Raw genomic sequence first — 24,044 nt, 5'->3', positions numbered from 1 at the left:
CCAACCGTCAACCCAACACCACCATGTCCACTAAACCATGTCCCTAAGTGCCTCATCTACTCGTCTTTTAAATACCTCCAGGGATGGGGACTCAACCACTTCCCTGGGCAGCCTGTTCCAATGTTTCACCACTCTTTCAGTAAAGAAATTTTTCCTTACATCCAATCTAAACCTCCCCTGGCGCAACTTGAGGCCATTTCCTCTCGTCCTATCGCTTGTTACTTCGGAGAAAAGACCAACACCCACCTCGCTACAACCTCCTTTCAGGGAGTTGTAGAGAGCGATGAGGTCTCCCCTCAGCCTCCTTTTTTCCAGGCTGAACAACCCCAGTTCCCTCAGCCGCTCCTCATAAGACTTGTTCTCCAGACCCCTCACCAGCCTCGTTGCCCTTCTCTGGACACGCTCCAGCACCTCAACGTCCTTCTTGTAGTGAGGGGCCCAAAACTGAACACAGTATTTGAGGTGCGGCCTCACCAGTGCCGAGTACAGGGGCACGATCACTCCCCTACTCCTGCTGGCCACACTATTTCTGATACAGGCCAGGATGCCATTGGCCTTCTTGGCCACCTGGGCACACTGCTGGCTCATGTTCAGCCGGCTGTCGACCAGCACCCCCAGGTCCTTTTCCGCCAGGCAGCTTTCCAGCCACTCTTCCCCAAGCCTGTAGCGCTGCATGGGGTTGTTGTGGCCGAAGTGCAGGACCCGGCACTTGGCCTTGTTGAACCTCATACAGTTGGCCTGGGCCCATCCATCCAGCCTGTCCAGGTCCCTCTGCAGAGCCTTCCTACCCTCGAGCAGATCAACACTCCCACCCAAATTATTAAAATACCTATTTGGAGCACTGCATGCTTTTTCAAGTTGGTGTGCCATCCTAACAAGCCAACCAACTTGACCTTTAAGGACAACGTGTTTTGAAACCTTACTATCTGAAAAAAACGCACTGGCAAAAAACGCACAAAAAACGCACAAAAAACGCACAAAACGCACAAAAGTCCTCTTTTGTGTATTTAGGAACATTTTGTATTTTTGACCCTTGCTGAGCTGTTACACGACTGTTTTCTTAACTGTTTTACCTTATGACAAGGCTCTAAGAAACTTGAGTGCTTCAAACTGCATTATTTTGAATAAAATTTATGCTGATTACTATGAAAACTACCAGTACTTACAGGAAAAATGTTACGGTGCAGATGTATTAGAAGCAAAAACCACAAATATTTTTGCCATGTAGCTTTTTATCAACCATTACTTTCAATAGCCGTAGAAAATGAAATAGAATCGAGAGCTTTTTCTGCTTCCTACTGAACATTACTTGCAAATATTAGCTAGTAATAAGATTACAGACTAGTAAAACAACTCGTTCAGGGAACTTGTCATCACTTATTTCAGCCTCTTCACTTTGCTGATTTATAATAGTAAAGAAAACAGGAATCTTAATTGGCAACGGGACTTCCCAGACTGAAAATTACTAAATTGCTATCACTCAATTATTTTCAGTAGATGAACTGTGATCATAATTTGTTAAAAAAGACAATTTTAAAAACCCTTTGGAAGCCTATCCAAGCAAAACAAAAAGTAAATGGAAAGTAAACCTTCAGAAGTGTTCCGAATTACAGAATTACCACGCCATTGAGAAAAATCATAGGCAGGAGGGGAGTGCACGTGTAACCTTCATGTGTGTTGACAAGCAGAGAGTCATTTGAATGCCATAGCTAGCAGACATGCATGTTTGAGCATGAGTACCTGCTCTGTCTGGAGATGCAATCCAAAAAAACAAACAGGCCTTAATATAGAGTCAAATGTAATTTTTACTTACACCGAATATTCCCGTAAAAGCAACTTTCTAAAGGTTAAGTCAGGCAGTTTTCCCAGCACAAGGCTAAACAGTTGGAATTGCATGTAATCTGACCCTGTATGTTCAGGAGAACACAGGACAGATTTTGATATTTGTGCTTCTGCACATTCCTGTATGAATAATCACAGTGATTCACCGAGGCTCATTGGAACATAAGGTACTATGCAAAGCGAATTGCAGCATTGCCCAATATGGTAATAGTTAACTGATCCCTTGCTGAGCATGCCTAATATTCAAGATAAATCAGGTATTCTCATAAGAAGGGCCTAAAGCAAAGGAACAAATGTCCCATATTGGTTCTTACAGTATTAGCATGGGAGGCATACTGTGTATGTATAGGTTATATAGAGAGAGCACACAAATGGATTAAACTGGAAGTTATTCTGCAGGGAAATACAGGAGGGAAAGTTTCTGTTTTTCACATCTTGTAACGTTAACAAGTACCTATAGTCTTTTCAATGCAGACTCTCTTAAACTGCACCAAAACCAAAAGTTTATCAGATGAGAAATTGCACTGACAGAGCTACTGATTTTGCGCTTTGCCAGTGCGTTTTTTTCAGATAGTAAGGTTTCAAAACACGTTGTCCTTAAAGGTCAAGTTGGTTGGCTTGTTAGGATGGCACACCAACTTGAAAAAGCATGCAGTGCTCCAAATAGGTATTTTAATGCTCCTATTTTTGCAATAAGGGCTAACATAATTCATGTCATCAGTTTGTCTATAAGACTGTGCCCAGCTTACATACCCATTTGCATCATTTGCCACAGCGTTTGCTTTCAGTACAGGTTTTAAAAGTGGTGGAGTGAGTGAAATGCTTGGATACAATGTTTCTGTTAGTTTTGATATATTTCTGATACTGGACGTGCGAAGAGTATATTCTTACAAATTGACTGTAGTCCTCTTCAAAGACATGCATATAATCCTTACGGTGGCTGACACAGCACTGTAGAGTTGCAAATCAGCTTTTATACTTTTTGATGATCCATTAAGGCATTATTTCAGGAAAATTTCCTACAGTCTTTCAGCAGGACAAGCGAGAAACCCCAACTTTACAGAAATAAGTTAATAGTTTATTTCTCTATATATTGCCCAACAGACTGAATAAACCTAGTGTGGAGGTACCCAGCATTCAGAAATGGTGCTTTGAAATTGTTTCCATTTTTTTGCATGCAGCATTGTCACTAGAAATAGATTTATTTATTTATTAAGGAACACAATATTTTTAAAGTGTTTCCACTGTTCACTAATTTGACTATTATTGTTCATTGTTTCTAAATAAATCATGCATCTTAACAAGAAACTTGGGCTCCAGATAGCTGTGATAATTGAAAAAGATACTGCACGAGCTGTTCATTGCTTTCCCCCAGCGCTGCTGGAGAGAGCGTTCCTTATTCTGCTAGAGAGAACATTCCTTATCCTGCTAGAAAGAAGGCAGCCAAATTATTTAACCCATCAGAGAGGATATTTTTAGTTATGTCTCATTTTGTCTGGAGACAATTAGGGAGCGCTTATTCATGCTTCTGCCAATAAAACTGTGGATGCTATAGTATCCAGCTGACCAGAAAGGCTGGTACCATTTTCAAGCAGCACACTGCTGCATCCAGAGAAGGACATCTGTCTATCCGCGTTCCAAATTTTCCTCCTAGTTCTCCTCTCCTCCCTGTGTTATCTTCAAGTACAATAAGAGTAACATGGCACAACGACCACAGTTGTGATATAGTAGCCTTTAACATCTATTGTCTTCTAAAAGCTACTCTGAGGAGTCAACACTTTGGATCAACTGAAGAGAATATATTTTTTTCAAAAGTCACAAAACAAGGGAAAAACCCCAAAAGGTATAATACAAGTGTTTCTAAACAATCCTCTCAAGAAAAGCCATTTAGAATGGGAGGTCAAATATTAGCAGCAAAACCCTCTCAAGAGTTGGTAAACATCTGTTAAAGTCTGAACAAGTGTCTCAGAACACAAACTGATTTGTTTACCTGTCATACATCCAATTGCTTGCAGTTTCAAATGTTTGAATAGCTCAAAAATCCATGGTGCCATTGCACGCTCTATGATTCTTCATGCTACTACTTTTGTGAAATGACCCACTTGGGTCATCTTGATCCTCTGTTCTAAGCATCGATGATCTGGCACTTTTCTTGCTCTTACACTTGCCACTTTTTTAAGGCTTGGTTTTACCCTGGTGAGCTTCTGTGCTCTGCTGTAACCCCCATTGGTTATGGATACCTGCAATGTCTGCTAAACTGCAAACTTACCAAGTAGTGACATACTGATTTGATTTAGTGCATGGATGATATCTTTGAATAGAAATTAAAAGATCACTAAATTACAAATGGTGTTTTTACATATGTCTGCAAGTTATCATGGGTTTTGCTCAAATTAATGTTTCATGGCATGGCGAACATGAAAGTTGATGCCTAAAGTACAACCGCTAGGGCAAGTCTGATACTTACAGCTGTGACTGATTTAGGTTCTCCGTTCTGTTGAAGTATATAATAAGTCATATGAAAAAGGTAGCAATAGACATTTGTTCCAGCCAAGAAAGTAAATAGGTACAATCGAGAACACATAATAATGTTTCTATTACATGAGAAAGCACAGATTTTCTGATCATGGCCAAGCTGTGTATTACTGTTACTTGGCTCCCAGGTGTGACCGTGTGGAGCCTGTGCAGGATAGATACAACACAAAGGCAGAGAATCATACCCTGTTTTGCTGTTGTAGGAATCCTGCTGCCATCATTCTGCTAATTCTATCACAGAAGCTTTATAAAGGAACAAGACGTATTCGTTATGAGAAAGCACAGAATAGCAGCATAAACAATTTTGAATGGGAAAGCAGGCTGTAAATAGGAATGCAGTGTTTCTCTAAACAGCATGACTTTTGCAGATTTTGACTCTGCCCAGAACATCAAGTTCCTATTCAAGCCATCACATTTTCAGTCAAATTCTTCCTTTTATTTTCTAGGTTGACCTTTTGACACACATTTTGCTGTTATTCCTAGCAAATATAATGGGAAATAGTGGTGTTATCATCATCATAGTCCAAGGATATAAACAAGCCCCAGTTTATACGTTTCTCTCTCTCCTTGTTTCAGTGTACAAAGAATCATAGTTGGTTTTTTTCCATTCGTTATTTAAAAAAAAATGTTTGGACTAATATTTTGAAAGTTAATGGTTTTAGTTGATCTAAGTCAGAACTCTTGGAGAGTAGCCACATCAAATGAGATTCCTGGTAATTTGCCATGACTTCACCATGTGCAGCTCCATGAAATTACATGCCTCCCATATGGCTGTTGCTATAGCTATGCCAAAATCAACCAATAACACTATAATTTTGCTTGTGGCCCGTCCTGGAAGAAATCTACATACATCATATATCAGGGTAGATAAAATGTTTTCTTGTTTAGCTCTCTGTAGCATACCACCAACTATCGGTAAAACTTGATTATATTAAAATAAAAATACTCAGGACATGATGGATAAATTATTAAGCAATGTACTTCATAATAAATACTTACGATAAAGTGAATATTGTCTAACGGACGAGCTAGACCTCATTTTCCTTGGCTGTTTCTCTAGCTTTTATTGTCAGCTTTACCTGGGCTTAAGGGATGTTCAGTGTGATGTACTGGATATTAACCTGCCTTTAAAATTCAGTTTATACCAATCTAAATGGCAACATGCTGACCTGGGCAAGATCAGGTTCTGAGCCCCCCTGGGAATTTCCAAAATCCCTTCACCCCTGCAACTTTTACTTCCTTTTGTTTTTTCTTGTTTCTTGCACTTTACTGTGCTTCCCAGGCCTCGATCTATATATGGATTCACAGAGTTGTTCTTTCTGCATGCTCAAGGGCAGGCCATTAATTGCATGAAAACGATCCAGAATAAGCAAGATGCTGAAAAGCTTCCCACGTAGCTTAGCAAGTGATTTGTAATGCTTTTGTCTAGGTACGCACTCCTTCAGGCTGAAGGACTTCTGAAATTTTAATATGTAGTATTGCCGGAGCTAGTAAATCATACCTGCATCATGGAAAAGTTTGGGGCCTCAAGACTTACTTATATAAAAATTGCAGAAAGTTGTCTGAAAATTCCCTCCATCAGAACCAAACTGTTAGACTGCTCCTGTGTTTACTTGTTGACTAATAGAAATACTTTCCTTCTGAACTTTTATCTTCTCATTCCTTGTGCATTTGTATTCATCTGTATTTTTATTCATCTGCATTCTCTTGTTTTATATTTACATTGTAAACTGCCTGGAGGCAGACAGCAACAGAAGGAGGATGCTCTGCAATGGTAATTACTTCTGTTATCATGGATATTCAGGAAAAGATCACCTGCAACCCAACTGTGCTTATAAAAGCTGGACTGTGATGCATCACAGAATGATGATATAGCTGGATTATGTCTGCTGTACAGGATGGTACCAGATAAAGGCAGTTTAGGGTTTTATTCACGCCCGTTCCATTGGTAAGATTGAGAACATACTAAGATATTGCCTCTACATTAAAGATTTGATTTCTGGTGCACCCTGAAACAGTGAAAAGCTTTGCATGAGTTTGGAACTGACTTCTGGCCAAATGAGGATGAAAAGATTCAGAAAATTACACCATGAAAACAGACAGTAGGCTTTTCCTACTGCTCCTGTACTGAAGAAATAAGTAAGGGTTGGAAAACATTTCAATGCAAGAAAGTTTTGAAATATATCAGTCAGCACTGCAATCCTGCTCAATCTAGCTGAATTTCAGCTTTATAAGCTCAATTTTGTAATTTGAGCACAAGACTTCTACACTAAAAATATCCACCAAGATAATCTAGATGCCAATGCACGAAACTACAAAAGGTCTATAGAGGAAGCAGTATTGAAATTTAGATTGATCTATTTGAATTTTGATGCGTAATACATCAAACTTGTGTTTATGGCACAACAACATGAGATAATATTGCTTAAAGAGAAATCTTGCACCTTTATTTTATTGGACTGGGGCCTGGGTCCACGGCCATCTGAAGAACTGCACCTGGCAAGACTAATAAAATGAAACATGAGATCTCATGGCCGGGGAGTTTAGTCTTGCAACTCCTTCCCTTGCAAAACTGTGATTGACATGGCACCTTGATATTGAGAGAAATCCTATGCTTTTTGGTTCTCACATGTAAATTCCACTGTAATTCAGAAAAACAAAATGCACCAGCACTGCTCTTTTTCAATGTCATTCTTAATGCAGACTCAGGAAGAACACAAACTGATAGCAAGAGATCGCAATGGAGTTACTTAATTTGTTTCACTTTCCATATGAACTGCAGGTTTTTTTTTTCCCCTGCTCAGTGTCCTACCATTTTGCAGAAAACACTTGTACTCACAAGGAGGAAAAAAAAAAGTTCAGCTATGGGATATTTTCTGTAGAGTGCATTACAGTAAGTGCTTGTGGGTGTGATTTAATGTTTTATAGTGAAATGATGCTTCTGCTGGCAAAAAGGCATCAGCATTCTTTTATAGCAGCTCTACTATCTGTCTTTTGACTTTGCTATTAAAGCTTAGCTAGACTAATCAGGAGCATTATTTGGAAAGAACAGTCAGCTATGGTACACTAGCGATGGCACTGTTCAAAACTCACTGCAGCTGGGCATACTAACTAGGTGGTGCTGATCCCCTCTGTGCCGGCCCTATGAGCTGTATAGCCATGAGAAGACCTGCCAGCTCCACGCTTTCTGCACGCCACATTTTTTTGGCCCTTGTCTCACGCTACTCTGAGGGGGTTACTTGAACTGCTGCAACTGGAGTGCTAAGCCGCTCTCTTGTTGCAGGACTCCATCTGCCAGACGCAGCAGTTGAACCTGTTATAACCCTGAATACCAGGTAATAAAGGAAGAGGAAAGTGAAAAGTCCAAATGGTACTTTAAATGCTAACTGTATTTATTTTAGATAAATACGTACCTATGCATACACACAGGCATGTGCATTTAAAAAGGGCTATTTATTTGCGCTTTCTCTGAAAAGTTTTCAGAGATATTCATCTTGCATATTCTAGCACAGCATAGCTCACAGGCTACACAATATCCTGCAGAAATCCCTTTCATTATCTGTAAACTGCCTCATAATATTCTATTCATAATTTGCTTTGACATTAAAATAAAAATGTTAGTATTTTCAATTATCTCCTTTCCTTGCCTGTGTTCCTCAAGAAGATCTGGCAGACCACAGAAGACAGATGGTGGCTTGAACTTCACAACTGAACTGTCTAGCTGCTGCTGCAAAAAGGGATGTTTTTGCTCCCTCCTATCGTAACCTGAAGGGTGTGTACCTAGCCGTTCCTTTGCACTGGCACTGACTCTTGTTTAACCCTACAATGAACTCAGGTAATGAGCCTATTAATTAGAGATAGCTTAAACTAAGTGAGGAGGACCAATGCTTGAACAAGGAAGCAAGACCACTGCAAGGATATCTTGAGGGCTAGTGGCTCCCTAAGGGACATGGAGCCACCTGCAGTAACACAGCCAGCAGGGCTGGGGACTCACCAGCCTGGGCACGTTCCACAGTACATGGTTGAAGTGAGGTGCGCAAACCCAAAGATAGCAGCCAGGTTCAACCAAGAGTCCAGATCATCAGACAAGTTCATGGTGGTGAAACAGGTTCAAGGTGAAACCAGGATGTCAGTCTGCAGACCAGGACTAGGGCCAGTGATGGTAACCAGGGAGGCCCATAGGGACAACACAAGTCTAAGATCAAGCCAGAAAGCAAGGCTGGGACAACACACACACACAGCATAGCTCAGACAAGAACCAAGGGCCCAGGGCTGAGCTTAAATGGGTCTCCTGTGCCCTCGGGCAGGCAGTGTGGGGTGGAGGCCCCAGCTGAGGCTGATTAGGGCCATTAAGGCCCATTAGTGCACTCTGAGCCCTGGCAATTACTCCTTTTGATGGGCTACCAAATTTGTCTTCAGCATGACATAGGATTACACCATGAAGCTCACATCCTCACATTGCCAAGGCGGTAGCAGCAAGCAAAGAACTGAAAATACCTGAAAGCCACAACACCAGAACTGTTAAAACATTAAAATACTTTGAAAGCAAACAAAATAGCTTGTGGCTACAGTACACCGTGGGGCAAGAACCGGGCCAGATCTGGTGGACACAGCAGTCTGTCCTTCAAAACCTGAAGGGCTGTGAAAGGTGGAAAGAGAGAGAAAGGAAAGAGTGAGCCCTTGAACAGATTTTTTTACCTTGTCCACCTGAATGCCAGAGCCCCAACAGTACATGCCCTTGCCTCCTTTGGGACCAAAAGTCCTTCAAAAGGAGGATGGCGGCCTATGGCTAAACCCAAGAAGCGATGGATGCCGTTGATCCCATTGGTGGGTGTGCTGGGACTGCTGATCGGGGCAGGGCCACGCTTGTTTGCTCTGGCTAAGTGGGAGCGTGGTGTGGAGGTGGCAGCACTGGCAGCGTACTGGTGGGTGGCAGAGCAGGCTGGTGGGTGCGGGAGCTGACATTGCTGGGAGGCTGGGAAAAGCTGCTTGCTCAGCTGGCCTGGCAGTGCTGCGCCACCCTGCCACAGGCTGCAGGTTTTTGAAGGATGAGGAGCGTGAGGCATGGGTTTGGTGCTCCTGTGGAGGTCTACGGCTGAGAGGGGCTTGAGGGTTTCCCTTGAAGATGGCTGAGGGGAACTGGGTTTTCAGGGAGGCTGGGCTGCCTGGGGCTGGTGCCACGGGGTATTTGGTACCTTCTCTAGCAGGTGTTTCATTCGCCAGCCCAGCTCATGTCTGGCAACGCCAACAAGCACCCTGAGGAGTGCGGCCTCCTGCATTTGCCCTTTGGTGACACTTCTTCTGGGGAAGGTTGTCGGCCCATCAGTGGCAGGGCCTGCAGGAAGTCGTCCCCTCGTCATTTCCAGCACCCTCCTCACACCACACAACGCATCGCCCCGTCTTCTCTCAGGTTTTCAGCATTAAAACGCTACTTCAGCCGCCCTCGTTTGCTCGCCGCCCCTGAGGAGGCCGACGGCTGCCGGGGCGGGGGGATGGGTAAGAACCCTCCCGCCCGCTCCACTTCGCCCCGCCCCGCAGGGGCGAGGCCGCGAGATCGGACGTCATCGAGGGCTGGGGTTGTCGCGCCCGCCCTCGCCGCCGCGCGCAGGGAGGGGCGGGTCAGCCATCTTGGGCTCGCCGGGCCGTGCCTGCGAGCGGGCGGGGGAGGGAGCGCCCGCCTTGCGGAAGTGCCCTTACTCCCCGCCGCCGAGCCCAGCCGGAGCGCGCCCAGGGCTGCCCGCCGTCCCCAGCACCGCCGCTACCGAGGAGCATGGCAGGGCGGCTTCCGGCCTGTGTGGTGGACTGCGGCACGGGGTGAGCGACGGCTGGGGCGGCCGCTGACAGCTCGGTGCCGCCCGGGGCGGGGCCGGGCGGGTTCCGCTGCTGCAGATGGCGGCGGGGGTCGCGCTGCCCGCCGCGGGGCCGGGACCGGGACCGGGACCGGGACCGGGGCCGGGCAGCCGCGCCCGAGTCGCCGCGGTGCCGGTAGCGGGAGGGCCGGGGCGGGTTGGAGGGAGCAGCCGGCTGCCTTCCCTTCCCTTCCCTTCCCCTCCTCTCGCTCGCTCGCTCCGTCGGGCCCTTCGCGGCCGCCCGGTGGGGAGGGGTGTCCTGGCGCGGCCCCGCTCCCCCGCCGTCAGTCCGCGCAGCCGGGTCGCTCCGGGGCCGTGCCGGTCGCTCCCCCCGCTTGCCCTCGCGGAGCCCTCGGACCGCTCCGCCGGCCGGGGCTGCTCGGAGCAGCCGCCTTCGGCTCCTCGGCCGGCGCCTGCCGGGGTGCGGGGAACCCTGTGCGGCTGCTGGAGCCGGGGGTGGCGAGCGGGGACAACGATCCCGTGGCTGCCGTCTGCGGCTGCCTGCGAGCTCCTGAAATGCCCTCGCTCAGAGGAGTCACCGCGCTGTCGGGTGCCGCCTGGGGGGCTCTTATAGGGTTTTTTTAGTATGTGGATAATGCAATTTATTCTGTGTTACTTCTCTCTGTGGAAGAAAAAAACCCCTCCCCCTCCAGCGAGCAAGCGCAGAGGAACTTCCTTAGTTTTGTCAAAGCCTCTTCCTGCTTTCGGGCTTTTATACCTTATAAGGCAGTTTTCAGTGTCAAACCTGAACCAAATCCGTTTTAGAAACTCTTCTTTTTATTTAGCAGCTACCAGATGATGAAGAGAATGCGGGGCCAGTGATATATAGCATAAAAAGTGTCTCGGGAGAAGGCCCTCGGGATTCAGATTCCCTTTTCTGCCGTGGCGTGGCTCCTGGAGGCTTTGGGTTGGGGAGCAAGCCCTTAGAAGTGTCTGTAGGGAGCCAACCTGGAAGGGTTACGTGGTACCGCTTACAGGAGCACGCCCAGGCAGTGAAAACCGCTCTGTGACCTGCTGTCTGAGGTGTGATTTTTGAAGATGAAATATTTCATTTTAGGCATTATGCATCGGGCTTTTACTGGAAAGTATTGGTATATTTTCAAGACGCTTCCTCTTTAGCTGGCACTGATGGCATGCTGATTCTTTAACTCATCTTTCTTTCACTTCTCATCCATCTTGCTAAAAATAGTCAAATTTCTCAGTGACTGCAGTGTAGGTACAAATATTTACAATACTCTGAAAGGGCATGTGCTTTTGAAATCCAGGCACTTGTTTTTTGAAAGCACATGCTCATCTTCCCTTCAAGAGAATCTATTTGGTGTAGGACATTAATAAATTGGTCTTTAAGAAGAGTGGGCATATTTGTGTCTATAATGTACGCATGTTTAACAGTTGCATGAAGAAGTCATACCTGTAGTTAGAGCCAGAACTAAAACCTTGAATTTTGTGGGATAAAGGAAGGTTAGCACAGCGGGAATGAGAGTGTGTAGTTGAGTGTAATGGAAGTATATGTGAGTTTAACATGATGTGTATATGCATTGTTTATCTTTCAAAACAAAAGATCTTTAATGTACTCTGCCACATGCCGCTAGAGGCTTTTTCCTATCCTACATGTTTGTGCATTGCAGGTAGTCCCATTAAAGTCAGTAATTATGTCTTTATAGGTTTGCAAAATACAGGTTGTGACCACTGTAGTAGAGAGATTCACTTAGAGCTTTCAGTGATGCCAGGTAGGAACAGCGTGCTAGCATATATCTGTGTAAGAAATGACTTTGTCTTTTTAACATGAGAGGTATACCGAGGGACTTGAGTGTTAAAACAAATGTTCCTGGGGAAGATCTGTACTCCATTAATCAGCTTCAGTGCATGGGGCATACTCTAATCTTCTTGAACATGATGTTAACCAAATCTCGCTCCTGTTTTATATATTTATTTTGCCCCAGTCTTCAAAGATCTCTCTAAGATACTGTTTTATTGTGCACCTGTTGTTTTTTTTTTTTTTTTTTTAATGCAGCCCAACCTGTTCTGCTCTCCAGGCTTTTCCTTTCTGGTTCACTTTGTAGCCCAAGGTTGTTCTTCCCTGAAGTTCTGCTTCAGAAAACTGGGGGCAAAGATTTTTATCGTTGGAAACATTACAGCGCATTGGGGTTGTTGGAATTCATTGATTTCAGTAGACAAAGGTATAAAGTTGTGAATTTACAAAGGAAAAATCTAATGCTTGAGGTAAATAAGGAGCAGGTGGGGAGTAGTGCAGTGGGATGTGATAGCATAATCATGCTCATACCTTTTTTTTAATTGGTGCAGCCCCCACCTAGCCCATCTCATTTTATGTGTAGAAGCGAGAACACGACACATAAATTATGTAGCCTTATGCTCTGTGTGGATCAGTTGAGGTCTCACCTAGGGTACTGTCTTGTCTACCAAAATGAAAGAAAGCAGACAGATTAAAGATAGCCTCTGAAAACAGCAAAAGAAAGAGGTTTTGAAAATACAACCAAACCAGAAAGGTTGAAAGGAACTGCCTTGTTTAGAACAGGCAAGGCTTTAAAAATGCACAAATTTTCCAATAAGTAGGGTTTAGAGGGAGGTGATGATAATTAATTTACAGTCCAAGGAGAATTTATCTTAATCAGCAAAAGGGCAGATGTAGGAGAGGTATTAAGGGTGTCTTCCTACATGTCTTGTGTGTGTAGCCACAGGTTCAGTTTGTTGATCTGAGTGATTTTTTGTGTGTGTTCATTTTTGCCAGCTAAGATTGAGGGGAAGGAGATGGATAAGAAAGGTGGCAGAGTTGTGCTTTTCAGCATCAGCCTGCACAGATTAGACAAATTTTAAGAACCCCTTTCAAAGCATAAAGAGACCAAAGCACAGAAGAGGTTGGGGAGATCATGTGATCCCTGTTGTTTGAGGTTTTGCCAGGTTAGTCAAACTTTTTAGGGATTATCCAAGTACATGTCATACAGCTGGAGCTGGCAAATAGGTGAAGTCAGTGACATGGCAATCAGATTATGGGTGCAGCAAAAATTCTTCCAGTGTTACATTTGTTATCTTGAAATTTGCATTCTTTGCTTAAGCAAACCTGATATCTAGAAAATAAGGTAATGGATACCTAGTAAGAGCAGGTAAATACTATGAATGGGACTTATTTCAGACTGGTGTATCTAAGGATTACATGCATTTTAAAACAAAAATTAAAAAAAAAAGAAAACAACATGGAATTATTTCCATAAAGTATATGAACAACACATCAAAGAAAGAAAAAGGCTCTTACTCATTTTTTAATCTCAGTAGGCTGCAGTCTTTTGTGCTGTGCCTTTTTGGGTATTTGACTAGTTCTTGCTGCCTTTTCTACAGGCGAACACAGCACAGCCTGCAAGTCATGATTAAAAGCTCTTCCCACGCCAATTCAGAACTTAGCTTGATTAGGTTGACAAGTAGATTTTAGCTGTGTCTTTCTGTGTGAATGCTTTTTTTTCTTAGTATAAACTTGTATAACACTGAATTAGCTTGTTTGGGATGGCAGATAATTGCAAGTGTTCAAATTAATGGCTCTTCAGCTGAGCTGAAGTAAGTGGCTGTGTAACCTACTGCAGTTCCAAAATGAGAACTTAATTTTAGCAATGCAAGTGATGTAAAGAAAAGTATCTGTATTTTCTGTACCTAAACTTTACCTTTTCTATAGGCTTGTGTGCAGTTTTTCTGTGGCTGTCAGGTGGATCCATTACTAATCAATACTTGAGTGATGTAGGTGACCAACTCCTCCAATGTACCCTGGAGTCTTTTGTCAGTAGAGTCAGTATGTTGGTTAGCCTTCTCTTGAGTAAACTGGTTATGTGATTGTGTGGAAAAAAAAAAAATTCTGTTGTCTCACACCTTGCTTTCTCATATCTCCTCTCATATGCCAAGCTAGGCCCCTTTTTCACTTCCCTTACACAGGTTACAAAAATGGGTGTGTTTGGTTTTTTCTCTTCCTTCTTTCCTGAATACTAGGGGAGAATGAAAGGTTTCAGAGTTGACTGGAGAAAGCCCTGCTGTTTGTGGCAGGAGCATGAAAGTTCCTTGAAACCTCACGGCAGTCTGGGTTCCCTCCGAGCTGAGAGCCTGGAAAATTGAGGCTGCTCAGGATTTCCAAGCTTTCTTGACATGAAGTTGCAAACTGTTCTTTGGATGAGTCACATCTCTGAGAGTTTCTTGGCTGTTCAGTTTCTATAACCAGTTTTGCTGTAAAGGAAGGAGGGATAAACTTGAGCACATGAAACCAGAGAAGCCAAAATCCTGGCCGATGCTTGGGTGGTGTGCGCAGTGGAACGAGCTTTGCATTGGGGGACTTGTCTACAAACCCTACTTCTCTAGTTAATCTTCATGCAACACCTTCATGCTCTTAGGTAGGGCGAAGTATTTATGGGTTGAGTGTCCTCTGATGTGAGAAGTTATGACAGGATTACGTTGTTCTGTTTCTCTTCTGGGTTTTGACCTGGTAGTACCAGGTAGGTGAGTACCAGATCCATGAAAAGCTGATAACCTTCAATAGACAGCAAAGATATGCGAGATGAGAAATCCAGTGCTATAAAAACAAGGTAAGGGGAAGTAACAGCCTGTATCTTGTTTGCTCTGCAACTTTTTTAGTATCTTATGCTGGACCTTGAAGTGGTTTCTCGTTCCTAATGTTCCAGACGGGTTATTTCCACAGATTTTCAAATCATAACTTCTTTTAAGTATAAATATTTCAGCACTGTGATATTCTTGCAGTTAATATTTCAACTGGATATCTTGTCATGACCTTTCATGGGTTCCAGTCTTCATGAAAACGTTCTCTTTTGGGATGAATTTTCTGTGTTGTGTCATTCCAGAAGTAATTTTTCAGTGTGGAAAGCATGAACAAAATAATTCCTTAATGGAATATGGAAAAAATACTCTTCCAGGATTTTAAGAGTATGTTTTGCTTGCCAGTAGCTGAAGCGGTTAGGGAGGGAGGGGGAAACGCTTCGTCCTTAACACAGAAAAAGGAGTTGTGCTAGATGGAGAGTTGTGGTTTAATATATATACACTTTTTTTAATAATGGCAAATAGGTTCTGAAGACCCATGATGACTTGTGGTGTCTCTTAAATGATTCTAATACATCACAGTCCATGTTGTAACACTAAATGCACTGAGCGTACAATATAGTTAGGAATAATAGGAATTCAGTTAGAATATGTATATTCCTATACACTCATATAGATTTTGGAATTCCATTATCGGAATCAGTTTATACCTTACTGGAATGCGTGTCAAAAGCCATCCAAGATGCATGGCACCTTCCAGTCCTTCTGTTTCTGCTTTTCTTTTCCCGCGTCCCACTTACGCTTGATACATATATATTAAAAAAAAGGGTGGAGGGGTGGCATTTCTGGGTGGAGGACAAACCGGCTTGCACCCATGGGTTGAATCTGTAAAGTTAATGATAAATGAGCCACCTTCTGTGTACAGCAGAGCTCCTACTCGTGCGTGCGGGGGAAGCTTGGGCAGTCACTGAGACTGGAGTGTGGCCCTGGTTGTGAGGAAAGGCTTGAGGGAGGGTAGGGTTGTGGGGGTGCGTGGGTGGGACAGGGCGGGTTCCTTCTTGTTGCCTGGTCGTTGTTTAGTACCTGGCTTGAACCTTCTGCCCAGAAGGTATGTTGATTGCATCAGTCTGATGGACATTTGCTTGTCTAAGTTAGTTGAAAATATGGCTTCTAGGAGTTCAGAAATACTGTACAAGTTCCTGAGTAGTAACCCATCCTCTGTATTATTTTATAGGCGTATATAAGAAACTTTGCGGCTGGTCTTCTAGTTCATGCGATTTAAAAGTTTCAACATAATGTTTCAACATTTCGTTTCATCATTGCAGACTTTCTTTGGGAAATACAAAAAGGCTTTGACAATTTCAAACACTTTTTTTTTTTTAACTTTAATTTTGGACAAACATTATTCATTTAAAGACTTTAATGAGAAAACATTAAATTCAAAGGTAAAATAACTAAAATCATATTTCAGTTTATCCCCAATGAAATGGAGTTCTTTTCTGCTCTGCATAGGAAAAGGAATCTCTATTGCTTTAACTTTCAATTTTTGGTTTGTTTAATCACTGAACTAAAATATATTTAGATGTACCAATCTAACAAAAATCATCCTTGGGTAGATGCTTAAAAATACCAATCTGATTGCAAACTTGTTAGTGTCCATGGCAGGATTATTTTAACCATCAAAATGAAGCATCTGTCCTTTCCAAGTGCCTTTTTTTTTTTTTAAATCAGTTGTCAAGGAGGATTATATCCAAAATTGAAAAAGTAATCATTTCATCCACTGACTTAATATAGGGTATATCTGATCATGAGCTTGCATTTTTAAGACTAGACATGGAAAAACTCTAGATAAATTTAGATTTCCCCCCCCGGGATTTCCTTTTTCTCTTTATTATTCTGTTGCGGTCATTGCAAGTGTTTGCAGCTGTGCACAGGATGTGTTTTGGCATGCTCAGTCTGTAGCGAGCAAGATGCAGACAGGAGGTTGTCTGCTGATACTTTTTCATTGTACCCTACTATCAATGAATGAATCCAAATTTTAATTCTTTAGTTGATGCAGTATCTCTTACTTACCTATTTTTTCAGTATAAGCATTTTATTTGTCATGACTTGCCTTAGATTTATCATGCTGTTTATCATCTGCAAGGGCTTTCACAATATGACTGCATATTTGCAGTCAGACTTGAGAATCTCTGTGATCTTATTAAAGAGACCTGCTTTTTATATTAAACAAAATTCAGTGGTATGTTTTTGTCCATGGCTTAATGGGGCATTTTTTTCTACAAGACAACTGTTTCTAATTGGAAGCTGTCTTTTATTAGACGCATCATGTAACATGATAAATATGTAAACTGGCGTTTTAATGCAAGCCTCTTCTTGATGGAAAACATTTGGTTACGTACTGAAATGCTGAAGTGGTAACGCGTGTACTGGGCAGATTGGAAGGTGTGCTGAGTCTCCTGCAGTGCTTGCGGTGTGCTCCTTTTCTCCTGCCCGTGCTCTGTCTGTCTATTTGGTTTCATCTTACCCTCTGCTCAGATTGGTGTGATTGGGGCAATAGCATAGTAGCTCTTGGTTCAAAGCTGGAGCTCTCAAGTGCTGAAATCGTGCAAATAGTAAGCACAAATGCTCAACTTTTTTTAATGTGGAATAACTTTATAGTTTTAGCCACTGTATTGCATTTGTTTGGATAAACTTCCAGGTTAAGTCAGGTTTATATCAGCTATGGGTCTTTCTGCATCATATGACTCAGATTTGGCCTATTTAATTTCTTCAGTTATTTAATTTCTTTTGTTTACTTGGAAATAATGTATTTGTTGATTCAATTGATCCCTCCTTGTTTTATCTGTTGATGTATAGTATGTATAGTTAATCTATTCTCTTGGGGTTTTTTTTCTTCCTGATAAATGTCTGTGCAATGTTCAGCTTATTTTGGGCAAATGATGTGGAAGGTTGCCAAATTAATCTCCCCCTCATAATATAAGTAACTTATACCATTAAGTAATTAGTCATGCAGACTTCCAAACTTTTGGGGCATGGTTTCCCCATTATTTGGAAATATCACATGGAGTAGTCAGTGTGTGGAAAATGCTCAGAAAGCTTGCATAAAAATTAAATATAAACTTACTAAAAAACCTAGCAGCATAGGTTAGTATTGTGTGGGTGTGGTGTAACACAGAGGCACTGTTAAGACACTTGTTAAAATGAATTAGTCTAGAAGTCTCAGAGCAAGCAGTAAGTAAAAAGAGAGCATTCTGCTTTTGCCAACACAAACTACTTTCATTATACAAAGATAATATCCAAAGCCATTTGCTCCTCTTACTTTGAGGAAAATGTAGTCAAAGGAAAGCTAACTTCATTTTCTGTGTTAAAGTACATGTCAGCATTAAATATTTGAAATGGATTTTACAAATATAAATAAAATTGACTAGGATTACAAATTTAGATGGTAATATCAGAATGCCTGAATTGGATTTTGTTAGCCTTAAACACTTAAATATGGGCTGGTTTTCAAGTATACTTTTCATGACTCAATCATAAGCTAGAGTCTTTTGGTAATAAATGCATCTTACCTTCCTGTTTACTTTTAGGAGAAGAGAACTTTTCCTGAGTCAAACTATCAATGCTGCTGTGTGGTTTTTGTTTTTTTAAGTTTTGATGCAAGTAAACATAGAGCAAATTTGAAAGTAGATTCTCTTCTCCATCCAAATGTTAGTAAAATTAGAAGCTGCACAATGTGGTAGCTTCCTCTGTTCTCCAAACTAGTGTAAAAAACCTGAGACTCTTACTACAATGCGTGTGAATTTATTCTGAATGCTGTGTAGCACAGGCTGCTATTGCCTCCCTGTTCCTCTTAGTCACGCACCTGGAGGGTTCTGGTCTGGCTATTTGTGGCCATGACTTTGCGGTTTTTTGCTGCCCATTTTAGCTAGATTTTACTAGCAAGCATTACAGTCATGTCTGTGCTTTGAGCTGTAGATGTTGCTGCTGATAAAAAGCAGCACTGGATAAATTTCCTAGACAAAAATATAGATACTTTTAAAGATGAGTTAACCTTTTTTAGAGGGTTTTTTTTCCCTATTTGGGAAATAAATGTTTGTTAGAAGCATTTCTCTTTCAAGCTGCTTTGGAGCTCACTTTTTAAATTGCACACCACTTCAATCTGCTTATGGTTTGTTTTGCTCTGACAGTTACAGTATGTGGTGAAGAAGTATTTGTTGTCAAGGTGAAAGTTCTTGTTCGAGTGGACTGATATTTTTCGGGGGAAATATTGTAAGAAGATAGTTTCAGATACACAGTAATGCAGTTAATTCCAAGGCCAAGGTTGCAGACTGCCAGATTTGTAACATCTCTGGTGTCTAGGGGTCCCATATGTCTTTTATCATCCCTTGATGTGTCTCATCTACCTCTTAACAAGACTCTTCATCTGAGAGCACTCCTAATCTTGTGTGCTTTCTCCATTTATAGAGCTAATTCTTTGGCTTTCACTATTGATTACTTAAAACATTTTTGATCAATAAGTGTTTTAAAACTTGACAGAAGCAGTTGATACTTAAAAATGCAAACTAGTGATGTGTAAAAGGTAATATATATTAGCTAAAGATACAAAAATATGAAAGGCAGACTCATTTCAAAGTCTTTTGCTATCTTGTGTTTTATCAAGGACATTTGAAAAGAGATAGTAAACTAATTTATTAATACAAGTCCCATTTTCCTAATATAACCAGTTCCTTCAGGGACTTTGGATCTGCTGCTGCTTAACCAATTTGCATCTGATGCTAGTAGAGCTGAGACCTTTTTTAAAGGGGCAGGACGGCTTTCCTCTTTTGCCATCATTTTCTCATTATTTCACTTTACGGGCATTTGAAAAGTAAATACTCTCTAGGCTTTTCAGTCTCATCTGGTGTACAAGAAGGATGATAGAAGAAAAGCAACAAATAAAAACAAAGGCTTGTTCAGGCTTTTCAGTAACATGAGGCTCTATGTATGAAGACTAAGGGCTCATCCATGTTTCAGAAGTTTTCCACTTCTTTTTAAAGCAGTTTTGTTATCTAAAGATATCAGACAGTAAAACCACTGTATATATCTTATAAATTCTGTCTATGTAGAATTTATCCAGTTAAGATAGGAAAGGATATTAAGCCCTTTTTGATGAAGTCTTTGAACAGACCATCTGTAAGGAGCTGGGGACTGAAGAGCAGAATCCCTTTCGATTCTGTTAAAAACTTGGAGCTCTTGCCATTTGGTTTATTTCATGCCCTTTTGAATATATTACCGTGTGTGTGTCCTCCTTAGAATCTCCCCACTTTCTGAGCTTTTCTGTAGTGCCTTCTACAGCCTGCTCACTTAACAGTTTTCCTAGAGTTAAGGTACCTTAGCCAGCAATGAATTTTGCTGCTGTATGCACACCTGCAACAAAGAATTTACATGCTTCAGCGAACTTAAGTTGCATCTGCACTATCTTGCATGCCTTCACACACTGGCCTGCTGTGAAACTATGAAATTGTGAAATTACCTTTCTTGGTTTTGTATCTTTTATCTCGAGCCATTCATAATAAAGTTATTTATTTAGTAGTAATTTAAAGATATAAGTAATGCTTCAAATGTCATAAATTGAAATATTAAAGTACTCTTGTGCAATCATTTTAACTTTCTCTGTAAAATTTGTTACACAGCGAAGTGTCAAGCTATGATGGAGGATAGCTGTATAAACAAAGTTTATTTTAGCAAGCAGATTCACGTACAAGTATTATAACAGTCCTTGCTGGTGTTCAAGTAGCATATATGGAGAATTTACTGCTGTGGTGTCTTGAGAGAAGTGAGGTTATGAGATTGGATTTAAATGGCGAGATGGTTTGCAGACCACGCTAGTGAAGGCAATTCATGTACAAAGGCAACAGACTTCATAAGATTTTTCACTGTTCTTTGTTTTACATAATTGAGGCCTCTGTCTGTTTTTGGAGTTTCTCTTTGCTCTTGGTTGATACAAAGAAATGGCCCCATGCAGCCTTTTTCTCAGTTAAATTCTTTGGGTTAGACCCACGAAGGAGCTTCAGAAAGCTGTGGAGTGAAATCCAGGTTGGTGCATTCGGCTGCTCAGCGCAGGATTTGGAGACGCTAGCATGGAAGTGGGAATTGTCTAAGCAGGACAACAGAAATGCCAGGGTGCATTTAAAATTTCCAGGTCATGGGCATCCACTTCTGTTGTACTTCTCAGAGCAGCTAAACAAATGCATTGCCCACGAAGCAGTTGTCCCCCTATTCCTCATCCTTTTGTTAAAATCACTATTTATTAAGAAATTAAAATTTTGTTAAAATTACTGTGCTAGAACTAGGGTGTATAACTTGGGAGAATATATACAGAATGACATTTGCTGTGGACAGGAAAGAAGTGGAGCAAAGGTGCATGGTCATGGTTTGAAGTTTGCAGATGGAGATTCTGTTAATGACATTCTCATTAGAAGTTCTTACCCTAAGCGCTGTTTCCTTTTGGCTTTAAAATTGCCTGCATGACTAATATGTAAGTAACCTTCAGGTGACATTGCTTTCATGTCGTAGCCTCAGAAACATCTAGTCTAGGTGAGAGAGCACATATAAGAAATCCCATTAGTGCAGTTGAGAACATTGTGGAGAGCCTTTTGGCTGTCCTTCCAGAGATCTCTCGGGCAGATCAGTACAGAGCTACTTTGCAATTTCAGGGTGTGAGTTTGAGGTGGATGTGACTCTAGAGATGTTTCTCCACTGATAGTTGAGATGTGGGTTAGTAGGGTTAATTTAGAAGGAACCTTCATTAGTTGCTACCCCCACCCCATTTGCGGTATGAATGTCCCCCGCAAAAAAAGCGTATTTTGTTTGTCACATCATTAAATCTGCATAGGCCAGAGGATGGTGTGTGAGACCCCATTGCCTTCTGGAGAAAGCGTTGCAGGGAAGTCACTGGGGAATATTGGCACCATATATATGTATATCGATAGATAGTATGGGGGGGTGTGTATGTATATGGTTCTCTATATACCTACACGCACATCTGCAGGGAGACCTTGTGGACTGCTTTTGGATACTTTGTAGCTTATCTTCTAAAGTAAATCTGAAGGACATGATTATCCAACAACATTTTTTTGCCATGTTTGTGTTTTTGTATCTTTTTTTTCTCCTTTTCTACTTAAATGAACTAATAGGCCTTCAGAAACACTTCAGGTAGCTGAACGGGGAAAAATAAAGGAAAATGTCTGAATGATCAAGGTTGAATTCAGGTTTTCACCTTTGCATTTTGTAAATCAGTTCTGTGTTACAGATTTTAATAGAAAACTGCTTATACTTTTATACTCATCTGTACAGTGCCTTGCTCTTACTGCTGAGTGCCCCAAATTCAGTGTGGGAAAGCTGAGTTCATGTCTCATTAGATGACATGTGCCTGCCTGTCTCCATGGAAGTCCCTCCTGCCACTCTTCAGTGCTATGTAGCAAGCAAGACAAGCGGTGATTTACTGAAAAACTGTGATCCGGTATTGGTGCTGCCTTATGATATCTTTAATATCAGGGTTTTTTTCTGTAGTGGCAGTGATTGCTGCTCTGAAGAAGAAGACAGGGTGTGCCTCATTCCCCTGTGAATCATACATTAGTCAGACACACTTTGCCCTGTATGAACTGCTTGTGGAAACTGTATACTTGTGAAATCTAGCTTGCCTGTGGTATCCTTTTTTTCATGTGATTTAAATATTTACTTCAAGTGACAGTGGTAGAATAGATCTGATCAGTCTGAATAAAGCCTCATCTTTGCAAAAGTTAATTTAAAAAAAAAACCCACTGTTATAAGATTGTGCATTTGGAGAACCAAAGATTTTTATCAACTTTTGTTCATTTTTTTAACTTACCTTTTTTTGTCTCGCCTATCACATTTTTAAACTCCATTTTAACTCGAGTATCTATATGTTTAGTTATGAAAATCAAGCTTACTGTTTATGATGTTTATTACCATAGTCCCTGGCAGCCCTAGCTCCTCTCCGGAGCCCCATGGTACCAGTCACCGTATGAATACTGCAAAAGGCTGCCTGTGCCTGCAGGCGTGGAGCTGGAGGGGCAGGTCTGAGGCGCAGGAGGTAACAGCGGGTCCCTTCTCTGACCGATGGGCAAGTGGTGGTGGCCTTCCTGATGCGGAAGGGACAGTGTGGCAAGGAAGTCTTGGTACACTAGAGATGTGAAGCCTTGCGTTGGAGACTATGTTGGAGATTTGCAGCTGTAATGCTTTAATATTCAGAGATCAGAAGCCATGCGGGGTTTTTTCCTTTTTTTTTTTTCTTTTTCCTTTTTTGGAAGCCTAAAAATGGGACTTTCTTTTTTTTTTTCTTCACGAGTCAGGAGACTTCTTGCTGAGTAGGCCATAGTATTTTTAGATATGCTGATTTTATGTCTGAATACGGTCTTTTTATGTAAAATGCATCTTTCATTTGACTGTTTTTATTTCAGTCTGCTGGCTGTGTGTGCGTGTGCTGGGCAGTCTCCCACACCACAAGCAGCTAAGCAGCCTGTTACCTGCAACAGTTTAGCTTTTGTTTTCTTTGAAATACTGAGTTTAATAATCAAACGGTTTTAACTTTTTTGCTTGTTAAAGCATTTCTGATCTAGTTGTAGGTTTATGTGGTCTTCAGGCTCCAAAGTTCCGCTGTAGATTTAGCTTTAAAATATACATGCTACAGTTCCTGATTTGCAGGGGAAGGTAGAGGGAGTGAGTCAATATTTGCTGGTTTTCGTATTAATTTTCTTGTGGAACTAAAAGCCTCTTAAAACATTATAGATACAGTGAACAGTTTTATTCTGCTTGACAGGTTATAGAAGCATCAGATTGTGGAATTCTTGAGATTTCTCTTAGGAACTAGATATTTAAGAAGAAATTTTAAAAAATGTGCTTGCTTATAACTTGAGTCTGTAAAATCTGAGTTCAGGCACGTATGGTGCATAATGCTAATCTCTTAATGAGGTCTAAATTCCTTTCAGGTGTTTAGTTTCTTTTTTTCTTTTCCGTTATGTATCTTATTTTGCCAGTGAAGTTTTATTTTTCAGTAAATATTACTGTAGATCAATACAAAGTCAAGTTTTTTTGCATGGTTACTCCCAACTGTTACAGTGTGTTAGAGACAAGATGGGTTTTACATCTTTAAAAATACTACTCTTGCAAAACACTTTTGGTGTTAGATGAGGTTCCGTGCTAACCATTTTGTTATTTAGAGAGAAAGATACCTTCCTTTTGAGGATACTGTTTCTCCTGGCGCAGCGC

General features: G+C 41.6%; 1 protein-coding gene across 2 annotated transcripts in view; it reads left to right on the top strand.

Moving 5' to 3' along the window:
* Positions 1 to 10,018: 10,018 nt before the first annotated feature.
* The window catches only part of ACTR3 (actin related protein 3), a 33,172-nt gene continuing 19,146 nt past the window's right edge, over positions 10,019 to 24,044 (top strand). Inside the window, exon 1 of one of the 2 annotated variants that reach the window (XM_076343056.1) lies at positions 10,019 to 10,191. In XM_076343056.1, the coding sequence (XP_076199171.1) occupies positions 10,148 to 10,191 (44 nt within the window). In that variant the 5' untranslated portion in view covers positions 10,019 to 10,147. Of the gene's footprint in view, positions 10,192 to 10,320; positions 10,363 to 24,044 lie in introns of those variants that run through there. The other variant, XM_076343057.1, reaches the window with a different exon arrangement.

Source organism: Aptenodytes patagonicus, chromosome 6, assembly GCF_965638725.1.
Source record: "Aptenodytes patagonicus chromosome 6, bAptPat1.pri.cur, whole genome shotgun sequence".
Lineage (NCBI taxonomy): Eukaryota > Metazoa > Chordata > Aves > Sphenisciformes > Spheniscidae > Aptenodytes > Aptenodytes patagonicus.
This window is presented reverse-complemented; position numbering and strand designations above follow the sequence as displayed.